At 38.7% G+C, this 11633-nt stretch overlaps 1 protein-coding gene across 1 annotated transcript; it reads left to right on the forward strand.

Annotated features, from left to right (window-relative positions):
- Nucleotides 1–6824: 6824 nt before the first annotated feature.
- Nucleotides 6825–9313, forward strand: LOC124864387 (40S ribosomal protein S2). Its single transcript, XM_047359165.1, has 7 exons — nt 6825–6928; nt 7206–7343; nt 7416–7505; nt 8223–8330; nt 8410–8743; nt 9010–9101; nt 9189–9313. The coding sequence occupies exons 2-7, from the start codon at nt 7209–7211 to the stop codon at nt 9267–9269; spliced, it is 840 nt and encodes a 279-aa protein (XP_047215121.1). The 5' UTR covers nt 6825–6928; nt 7206–7208; the 3' UTR covers nt 9270–9313.
- The last annotated feature ends 2320 nt before the right edge of the window (nt 9314–11633 follow it).

Genomic DNA, 11633 nt, shown 5'->3' on the forward strand with positions numbered 1-11633 from the left:
TTTGTGTGTGCTTAGTGTAACGCATTTTAAAAATACCAGAATGTAAAAAATAAAAAGCTGCTATTGCGGTTAGATGCAAAATACTGCCACTAGGTGGAAGTAGGGATACTAAGATCAGGCGTTACACCAGCATGTCAGAGCTGTTGATACTTGATCTGGAAATACCAGCTGGGTCAGCTTCTCCAAACGTAAAGTGACATCTGAATGGAAGAAAGGTCATATCGCTCTTTTTCTGTGGGAGAGGATTTATAGATATGACTTCCAGCCAGGTGGGTGTCAGAGAGCTGCTTTGCTGAAATTTGTGAGATGTTCCTATCTTTTACATTTTAATCTACTGTTTCCTCTCATTTTAACCTCAGTCTGTTCTGGAGAACAACTACGAGCTTGTGCTCAGCCTTTGTTAAAAAAATGAGAAAAAGTTTTAATTGGAGTAGAAAAGTTAGGCCATAAAACTCTTAATTTCATGGTTAGTAGCTGAAAACTCATAGAAACAAGACAGAAAGGGAAGCATCATCCATCAGTTGATTATTGACTTTGTACCAACTTTTTAGCTGAACTTGTGTCAATTCAATTCAGTGCCTCTAAACTGTTTTGTTTGGTAAATATACATTTTGGTAAAATTTGAAAGAAATTGCATATTTATGACAGGTCAAAGTACCTAAAGGTAGAATACAAAGTAATTTTTTTCCTAAGTGTTTTGCGTGGATACAACATGGCTCACATTTGGAGTCTCAGGTTCAGGTTGGGTGACTTTACTGACCGATTAGGCATAGCTACACCATGGTCATTAAAGCAGGCTTGTCTACCTTTGGCAGTGTGTTCAGGTGGCCTGACAGACAGCTGTGCTGATTGGGTTCAATAAAATACAGTGGACCAACACCAGAAGATGACACCCCAAATCATCACCGACTGTGGAAACGTCTCCCTGGACCTTAGGCAACGTGGATTTTGTGCCTCTCCACTCTTCCTCCAGACTCTTGGACCTTGATTTCTAAACAAACTGCAAAATGTACTTTCATCTAAAAAGAAGACATTGAAGAACTGTGACCAGTCTAGTCTTTTTTCCTTTAGCCCAGATAAGATAAGGTTCAAGAGTGGCTTAAAACAATGAATGTGATGGTTGTAGGCCACTGTTCTGTATTTGGTGGCTTTTCAGGCATCGACTCTAGCTGCAATTCATGCCAGGTTTCCATGCCTTTGTCACCTTTTTCTATCACATTTTTTTCTTCCACATAATTTTCCAAAAATATGCAGAACAATATGAACAGTCAGCTTTTATGTCATTGACCTTTTGTGGCATATCATCCTTAAAGGGTGTCAATTGCTGTCTGCTCCATAGTTATTTGGCCATAACATGGTCGTAACATTAAACGCATGTAAAACTCTTTTTATGGGTCTCATGTATTATACATATCTTGGGGTTTTATTAGTCTAAGCTGTAATTTTCAATAAAAGTTATAGAAAGCGTAGTTTCTCCAGGAATCTCTGACTTGATGCAATCTGCTGGGTTTCCTTAGATAAAAAAACTTTTTATCCAATTTGAATAAATAGCTGAACCTGACTGCACTGTTCAATGGTTAGGATTGATTGGAATGTATGTACCTGACTTTTGTGAAGTGCCTTGAGACATCGTGTTGTGAATTAGCGCTATATAAATAAACTGAATTGAACTGAATTGAATCCATCAATTTAATTACCGAAATAAATGAAATTTTTTAAAGATGTCCTGATTTATTGAGATCCACCTGTAGATAAAATGTGAACAAGTTCATACTTTTGCATGGTGCTGCACATATAATAAGCTTGAAAACCCTACACTTGAATGAGCAATCTTGTAGTAATGCCAATGGTATTTTTTCTGAAAGCAGATAATCAAATATATGGCAACATCTTCCTGTTTTGGACCTCTTCTCTTGTTTTGCCATAATTATTCAGACTAGACCTCTTTTCGGAGCAATTTTGCAATCATGATGTGATATCCTATTTCCTAAACATATCAGTAGCTTGCTGAGAGTTAATAACAGATGTAAAGTTGATGTTCTCAGTTTTTCTGTTTTTTTGTGGTGCTTTTTGGCTTTTATTCATTAGTAGTTTGAAGGAAAAAGGTAGCGAGAGAAGATACGCAGTAAATGTTCCCAGGTTGAGAATTAAACCCAGAACAGATAGGTCGAGGACTACTTCCTCTCTGCCATTGAGCCACAAGGCACGCCACAAACCAGATTTGTAATTCCTTAACTTTTCACTGCCCTTTTCCTTTCCTTTTTGTTTGTCCTTATATATGTTTTTAAACTAAAACACTGAACAAAACTATGAGCAGACGTTACAATGTTGCATATCTCCACTGCACGGTGCTGTTTCTCTGCATTGTTCTGTTTCAGGATGAGCTGTAGATGTAAAATATCTGGAAAACACCCAGATATTCAACTCTTATGCGTCCATCACAAACATGAAGGAATCCCGTTTTTTCCATACAGTGAGCGTCTGGAATTTCAAACAAAGCGGGGATGTGTGGGCATGCTCAGTGGCTTTCATGCAGTTTTTAGGTGTCTGGGATGAGCAGGTGTGGGGCTGCTTGTTTCAAAGGTCAGAAGATCAGAGCAGGAGATGAAAGTGTTGGCCTCAGACAGAGGATTAGGACAGGAAGTGCAAACATTCATATGGAACAACGCTTAGATGTCTAAAGCAAAGTCTGTGCATTTGATTTTGGATGATTTTGTCTGTAAGGTGTGCAATCAAAACAACTCAGCTGACTTTGAAGGCAATACTTGAGGAATAAAGTCTTTATTTTAAGTGCATCCTTTTCTGAGCCAAATCCCACAAGACTATCAGTTCCAGTCATGATGCCTCTGACCTCACCTCAAGCCCCCCCATTAATCAACCAATAATTTCCAAGTGACTGATTAGGCATCTTTGTTGTGTCTTCTGTAAATGTGGCCAGCTGGAACACACACTACCTCTGTGGCATCTTTGGGAGTGGGAATGTTTCAGAAAGGAAAGAGTGATATCCTCACAAACAGAGACTAAAGGAAGAAAAAGAACCCACATGTGAGATTTAGGGATGAAGATGGAGGAAAAGGATGTGGTGTCGTAATTAGCATTTGCTATCTCTGAGAGCAGTCCTTCTGGATGGCATTGGAGCACAGCTGTTTGGCCAAGAGGAAGCAAACAGGAAGGAGGAAGTGGTAATCCTCTGATAGCATCGCTCTTCCCCTGACCTCTGGGGCTCATCCGTCTTTAAACCAAATGGGATCTTTAATTACATCAAAACCGCTGCTCCTCCAGAGTCTCCCCCTGCTCCCACAGGCCGACAGCCCCGAGGCCTGACTAAACACACTGACTCATGGGCAGGACATCTTGTTTTAATTGGGACATATAGGAGCTTGTTGCTTAATTTTAGATGTTTATGGGAACCGCACCTGCTTCTGTTTTGCAGCGTGTCATCGAGCGTCCACACGCCATGTCATCATATCCAGGTTCATCCAGAACATCTGTCCAGCCTCGCTGAGCTCAACACCAGGGCTGTGATTACTTTGTTAGAAGAATAAGGCTCTTTAATGCGAAATTATAACAAAAATACAAAAATCTCATTTCATCAGATACTAATATGTAGGCTCCGTAGGATGCCTTCATGCATGCACAGAGGGGGCTGCTCTCCACATGTTTCAGTATTGCTGTACATATGCTGGCCAAACGTCTGTGTTCCTCTTTCTGAGGACTCAAGGAGTAAATAAGCTATTATAAATGAAACTGGAATGGCTTCAATGGAACAGACTGGGAGTTCAAAACTTATTGTTTTGTTTTGTGTCAAGGCAAAAATAAATGTGCTCATCCTTTCTCCAAATGTAGTTTACTGAGTTAATATGCTGTGAGGGAAGTACACATAATTTATCACAAAACACCAAGAAAGTTTAGAAAAAGGCATCAGTTTCAGGAAACATGAACAAAAACACAAAAGCTGTTTTGTTAAACATGTCAAAATAGAAAATTGACAAATACATAATAGAAAAACATTTTCAAAATGGCAACAAATTAAAAAACAGAAAAAAGTTTCAGCACGTTTTGAAAGGAAAAAAGGGAAGAAAATAATCAATTCAATAAACACCAAACAGCCGAAAAACAAATAAACATTTAAAAAATACTCTTTGAAATGATCACAATTATTTACATTATATGGCCAATAAACACATTTCCACAAAGTTTTATATGGTAATGTATAATATATTTTGATATTTTGAAACTTTGAAGTCATAAAGTACAGAAGATTTGAATTTCAACTTTAAATGAGAACATGGTTTTACAAAAAGATCGTGTTTTCTGAAGAAGACTCGAATACAGTTATTGTAAACATAAATTCATTAGGAGCCCAGGTGATATTTGTTTTCCATAAGTGTTGTTCCCCTCCATCCATTTTAAAGTGCAGTCTAGCTTATATTAACCAATCAGTGTTACTCTGACTGAAAATGACACAGGCAGCTCCTAAAAGATACTAAGCCAATGTACAGGAGTCCGTTTTTGTTGAAACCAACAAACACAAAAAAACTTTTTCTTCTCTGTGATTCACAAAAGAATGGCCTGTTGAGAAATATTTGTACCTTTCCCAGAAATAGTTACTGTGACACAACCAGAAAAAAATTGCTTTGTGATAGTATTTATTTTTGTAATCATGGGATTGGTCATATGACTTTCCAGAACAATTCTGTGCTGTTGTCCCTTCTTTTATGCTAAGAAACTGTTGTGGGGAACTGTGGGGCACAGTGTACATTTGCTGTACAGAAATCACACTGTTTCATATATAAATGTCCTCCTCAGTTGTCTCAGTTTTGGCTTAAAATCCCTCTGCTCCATAACCAAAAAATATTCAACAAAATCTATCTTGCAATACACTTTTGAAATATATATACTGCACATATCTAGGCTGACCCAGACGTTTCAACACAGAGTGGGGGCTATGATGTGGAGCTGTTTGTGGACCCTCCAGACTACGATTTGATCTGCACCATTTGTCAGGGGGTCTTCAGATGTCCAGTGAGAAGTGCGTGCCACCACATCTTCTGCAAGAAATGCATCTTACAGTGGCTAAAAAGGTCCAGAATGCTGTGCATCTGATCAGTACTGTAAATGAACTTTAATTTGTCTTTCAAGTCAAGAAAAAAGGACTAAAAGACATTTGTCTTGTGTAGACAGGAGACCTGCCCCTGCTGCAGGAAACCAGTAAATTCAAGCTTGATCTTTGTCATGTTCAAGCTGAGCAAATCGATTGGACGCATGAAAATAAAGGTAGGAAATGTAACTAGTTTAAATGTATTTGTAAGCTGTCGTTTCCTTTAATATCTAATTGAATAAACAGTATTTGTTTTGTTTTTTTAAATTTCAAATGACTGACTAATCGCTCAACCAAACTTGGCATTGCAAATGTAATATTTAGTTCCAGAATTTCTTTTAATTAATTAATAAAAGTTGTAGTAACCCTGCCGAATTTGAATTATGTAATTATTAAAGATATCCAGGGTATACCCTGCCTCTCGCCCATAGACTGCTGGAGATAGGCACCAGCTCCCCCGCGACCCACTATGGAATAAGCGGTAGAAAATGACTGACTGACTGACTAATTATTAAAGATCTGTGTGTATGTGCCTCTGTCACAGTGTAAAAACCAGATTCGTGGATGTACAGAAACCTTCACCCTCTCAGAGCAGTACTGTCACAGCATGGGCTGTCTGTATGAGCTTATCCCCTGCCCGTACCAGGGCTGCAGAGCGCAGCTTCTCCGCAGGGACCTGGAAACCCACGCACGCCACTGCGAGCATTGGCGGCAGCCCTGCCACATGGGTTGTGGGACAATACTCACTCACAGCACCCAGGCTCAGCACAACTGCTACAAACAGCTGAGGCAGGAGTATGAGACCAGGCAGAGGAACCACAGAGCTATTGCTACGACCCTACAGAGGAAGATGAGGAGAATGCAAAGCACCATGGCCCACATGAGGAGGCAAATAGGATTAATATATGAAAGCCTGGAGGTAATGGATGATTTGCATGAGGTGGAGGAGGAGGTGGACCTTGGAGAGAGCAGCAGCAGCAGCTCCAGTGGGACTTCAAGCAGCAACAGCAACTGTTAAGGGAGCACATTGCTCTTGTGTTCTCCTGCTTGTGTTTGTTTCCTGCAGGTGATGTGCTTAAAAAAAATGATTATTTGACAATTTTGTACTGTAGTTTTAATTATTTTTAAATAAATTATTCAACATTGAATTGTCCGCGCATTTTGCTTGGAGGAGTAGAGAATAAATCGAAACTTGAATGATATTGACAATTATAATAAATTCAAAATCTTTAATACTTTCGATTACTTTCACTTGTGAGCCAAACAATACAGGAGTAATTATATTTTATTTTCAGGAAGATTCATTAATTAATAGGATATAAATAATTGTATATTGTAAGGAATGATCAAAAAGAAAGTAGGAATTGTGATATTATTGCAATTATATGACAATTCTTATACTTGAAAAAAATAGTTATTAAAAGGGAACTTGAAAATAAGGCCAATAATGTGACTGATAATTATAATGAAAATATTATTTTCTTTGAATTGTTCAAACCAAGCAGGGCATTGGAAAGCGAACAAGTACACGTTCGCAGCATTTATCAAAGCAATTTTGTAAATTTACGTTTTTATAATTTTAAAATTAGATACAAAAGCATAAATTCGGAGGGTGTCATATTTGGAAGCTACCAATAGAGACAGCAGAGTGGAAGGTGGCGGTAATGCACCTAAAAGTTGTTTGCAAACCGCCATAAAAAAAAGAAAGAAGAAGAAGAAGAACCCGCAGAGAGCATATTCTCTCATTACGGAAACATCGCGATAACACGTTTCAGATAAAACCCGGCGGAACTTCCTCATGGGCCTTCTTCCTGTCATACTGATCACGTAAGTGGATATGTCCGCTTTTGTATTGAAATCTTTAATTATTTCGTACATCGTTCAGCGAAACACGTTAATTTAACATCTAATCCAACACGTACACATTTTCTCTTAATTATCTGCTGATATTTAAAGGTAAATGTGAGCTAAAATTATACTTTAAAAGGAAAGATAAAATCTAAACATGGAGGCGATGCTCATGTCTGCTGTCCATAATTAGACTCATAATTTATCCCTGTTAAGTAATTGACCTAATGTTTGATTTTATTTTTGACATGTACAGCAAATGGCGGACGACGCCGGTGGTAGAGGAGGTTTTCGCGGAGGTTTTGGCGCAGGTGGCCGCGGTCGTGGCCGTGGACGCGGCAGAGGTCGTGGAAGGGGCCGCGGTGCTCGGGGTGGCAAGTCCGAAGACAAGGAGGTAGGTTTTATTTTATTTAAGTTAAACTTAATTGAATTTATTTTAGAAATTAATGCTCTCTCCTCCTCGTAGTGGTTCCCCGTCACCAAGCTGGGCCGCCTTGTTAAGGACATGAAGATCAAGACCCTGGAGGAAATCTATCTGTACTCTCTGCCCATCAAGGTAAGATGCTTAACAGATGCCTCGGTTTAACATCAGTGGGACAGTAAAGATTGCTACTTGGTGTGAAATTTACGAATTGTTCAGAAATATACATTTCTGTGAGGGGAATCAAGGGCTTACATGGTCTGGAGAAGATTAAATTAATTTTATTCTGTGCTACGTTATCCACATGACAAGCTTTCTAAAATGTTCTGCCAGTGTTAGAAAAATAATGCTAATATGTGCCATAACTATTGTTCCATCTGCCCCAGCTGGAATTTATTCTAGAAAGTTATGAAGCTGTCCATCATTTTAAAAGTTCTGTCTTTGTCCTTTCTTCCCTTTGTCCATCTCGCCTTGGACATGTCCCTTAATCTCTACATCCTTCCTTCATTTGTTCTCCCAGTCCATCTTTTCCTTCAAGAGGTCAATGTGTTGATCTATCAATTGCATCCTTTGATGGATTCATCTACCATTTGTCATCTTTTTTCCATCCTTCCACCCATGTCTCCGGTCTCTCATCTTTCCCTACATCGGTCAATCCTATCACTTTCACTCTAATAAATCCCTCTGTCATTGTCCACCCTTCAAGCTGCCTCTATTTTGTGATCGTACTACATTTTGACCTAAAGTTGACATGGAAATCTAAGAATCAGAACCTTGAAAGTACCTGATTTTGAACATTAACATGTGTAGGACTCCAGATGATAAAGTGTAATGTCTGTTTTTCTTTTTTAGGAGTCTGAGATCATTGACTTCTTCCTGGGTTCAGGTCTGAAAGATGAGGTCCTTAAGATCATGCCTGTCCAAAAGCAGACTAGGGCTGGTCAGCGCACAAGGTTTAAGGTAAATGTCGAGCCTGAATGTTTGTGTAACTCATTTTGTTGCATGGTTACCCTTCAATGTGGTCCCTTTTTGTCTTCAGGCCTTTGTTGCCATTGGTGATTACAACGGCCATGTTGGTCTGGGGGTGAAGTGCTCCAAGGAGGTAGCCACAGCCATCCGCGGAGCCATCATCCTGGCCAAGCTGTCAATCGTTCCAGTCAGAAGGGGTTACTGGGGTAACAAGATTGGCAAACCCCACACTGTGCCCTGCAAGGTGACGGGCCGCTGTGGCTCTGTACTGGTGCGTCTTATCCCGGCTCCCCGCGGTACTGGAATCGTGTCCGCCCCTGTGCCCAAAAAGCTTCTCATGATGGCTGGTATTGATGACTGCTACACCTCTGCCAGGGGCTGCACCGCCACCCTCGGCAACTTTGGTAAGATTCCTCTTTGGGTTTCAGAGTGCGAATGCAGAACAGTGTCTTTGAGTTTCTCCTTGCTCTGCTCAGCTTCACCTCCTCAGTGGTGCTGCTGTCGTCTTTATCAGGAGAGAAAAGAACGAATAACGCACGGCAGGAAGATGTTTCAGTCGTCTTCGCTGTTCCCAAAATTATTGTATTCAACATTTTTTTTTTCTTTCTCCCTACAAGAGTTTTGTTTGTTACTCCTTTTCTTTGCATCTACTAATTGTTATCACCCACAGCTAAGGCCACCTTTGATGCCATCTCAAAGACCTACAGCTACCTGACCCCTGATTTGTGGAAAGAGACAATTTTCACAAAGTCTCCATACCAGGTCAGTACAACAAATGCCTTGATTTCTTAAACAAAATCATGTATGAACAGTTTGATTAAAATGATTTATTTTTTTGTTTTATTTCAGGAGTTCACTGACCATCTGGCCAAGACTCACACCAAGGTGTCTGTGCAGAGGGGCCAGACTGTGCCAGCTCCTACCTCCTAAATGTTTTGTACAGAACATTGTTGAATAAACGTTCTGACAGACCACTTGATGCATTATGGGTTTTTTGTGTAGTGGACAGGTTTTCTTTGCAGTCTGGCAGATGATGGAATTTGAATTTAGTTTTCTAGGTCTGGAAAAATATGGGGGAAACGTGTGTTTCTGGACTTCAATTTTTATGTAGATCTTTATATTAAAGTGACACATCCCAAACATTTCACCCATAAGTGGTTTGAGTTACTAAAAAAGCACATGTTACTCTAGAAATGTAAGCATGAGTTTAAGAAAGGATATTTGTGGGAACCCTTTATATAGGAACTGTTACTAAAAAGTTAGTGAAATATGGATCCCATTCTTAACACCTGGTTTTATTGCTTTGATAGCTGAAGCAATAAAGAAAAGTGGTGCTGCTGATTGTAAGATTAAAGAATCCCATCTGTTAGGAGGGGGTAACATGAATAAAGACAGTGTTTCACCTTCAAGTAGGATTCATGGGTCTATTTCATGGACAGAATACTGGGCTGGTTTAATGAGGAAGTGTAGTGCTGAATTTTTTATTTTATTTTGAAAAAATGGGACTTCAAACTCTTCAATCTAGACATTAAATGGGTTAAAACTGAAAATAAGCCTAGAAAAAGGTTAAATTTGCATAAAAACATCAGGCCAAAAAGCAGCTTAAACTACAATTGAAAGGCCATCTACTAGAAAATCAAATTTGGCCATAATGTTTATTAGCCTTGTGTATGACCAATAAATGTATGGCCAAATGAGACGTTAAACATACAGTTACCAGTTTACTGTTTTTTTCTTACTCTGTACAGTTAATGTGGATGTTAGGTTAAGTGATGTGAAATTAGCAGTGGTACTTTTTTTTTTTTTTTTTTACAAAAACCTGTACATATGAACAGAATAGGTTTCCAGACTTTCTGTATTATGGAAAAATAAATCAAGATGTATTTTAGTGTTGATTTGGCCCAACCCAAGTCCAGCTAATTGATCCATTTGGTATCCGAGTTCCCTTATCACAATCTGAACTGGTTTACAGAGGATAGTTTGGCTATTTAAAAAAACAGCCTTTATATAGGAGCTTGTTGCTTAATTTTAGATGTTTAGATGGAACAGACTGGGAGTTCAAAACGTATTGTTTTGTTTTGTGTCAAGGCAAAAATAAATGTGCTCATCCTTTCTCCAAAGTGTAGTTTACTGAGTTAATATGCTGTGAGGGAAGTACACATAATTTATCACAAAACACCAAGAAAGTTTTGAAAAAGGCATCAGTTTCAGGAAACATGAACAAAAACACAAAAGCTGTTTTGTTAAACACGTCAAAATAGAAAATAGACAAATACATAATAGAAAAACATTTTCAAAATGGCAACAAATTAAAAAACAGATAAAAGTTTCAGCACATTTTGAAAGGAAGAAAGGGAAGAAAATAATCAATTCAATAAACACCAAACAGCCGAAAAACAGTGGCAGTATCATGCTGTGGGGATTGTTTTTTTTCTTCAACAGGGACAGGGTGGTAAAAAGAAATTATAATCAGGTCAAATAAAATAATTTTAAATCATCAGTTGTTGAAGCAGGTACATATTAACACATGGTCAATATGTAGCATGAAAGACATTTTGGTTGCGTATTGGAAAAAGTTAGTTGTTAAACAATCAAAACTTTTAAAGTACAGAATGACACATTGTCAAAATGACTACCTCCCCCTTAAATCACCTAAAACATCCTGTTTTGCTTTGGTTGTTTTCAGATTTTCTCATTTTACACACTGAACTAATAGAGAATCAAAAAAGACAACATTAAAAAGAATAACCTTCAAACTCATGTTTGAATGGCAAAGTGCCACTAGCTTAAAAATGTGTTAGACAGTGCAGAATGTAAACTTAGACCCTCTCCAAAAAGTCCTCTCTGAAAGCATGAGGGCTACTAGTCACAGAAAATAAACAAAATATAAAATTCAATGACTTCTACCTCTGTATTGTCAGTTTTATCACACCATCACCTTCCTGCTTCTGAGTGCTGGCAGCTTCAATAACACAGGCGGCCTTTAGACATACATCTGTCGGCAAACATAATTTACTATCTGCACTCTGATCAGTTTACAGGGAGATAGGCCCCTGCAGACGGCGACACAGCTTTGTCTCAAAGTTTCAAAGGAGTACTTGAGATGTGTGGCAATGTTGTTGTTCGCTATCATCATCTGAGAGAGGGGGTCCTTGTTTTACTTGGACCCTGGAGAGAGTGAGGGATCAGTTAAAAGATGGAGAATAAGGTGGCCGATTGTCTCGAATGTTTAATAAACGTTAATCTTTCATGAACTATTCCTCCAACTTTGAGTTTGAGTTAGACACCATGGTT

This window comes from Girardinichthys multiradiatus, chromosome Y, assembly GCF_021462225.1.
Source record: "Girardinichthys multiradiatus isolate DD_20200921_A chromosome Y, DD_fGirMul_XY1, whole genome shotgun sequence".
In the NCBI taxonomy this organism is placed as follows: Eukaryota; Metazoa; Chordata; class Actinopteri; order Cyprinodontiformes; family Goodeidae; genus Girardinichthys; species Girardinichthys multiradiatus.

Coding starts and splice junctions, on each gene's coding strand:
- LOC124864387 (XM_047359165.1), top strand. CDS start 7,209: ATGGCGGACGACGCCGGTGGTAGAGGAGGTTTTCGCGGAGGTTTTGGC. Junction 7,344..7,415: donor GCAAGTCCGAAGACAAGGAG/GTAGGTTTTATT, acceptor TCCTCCTCGTAG/TGGTTCCCCGTCACCAAGCT. Junction 9,102..9,188: donor TCACAAAGTCTCCATACCAG/GTCAGTACAACA, acceptor GTTTTATTTCAG/GAGTTCACTGACCATCTGGC.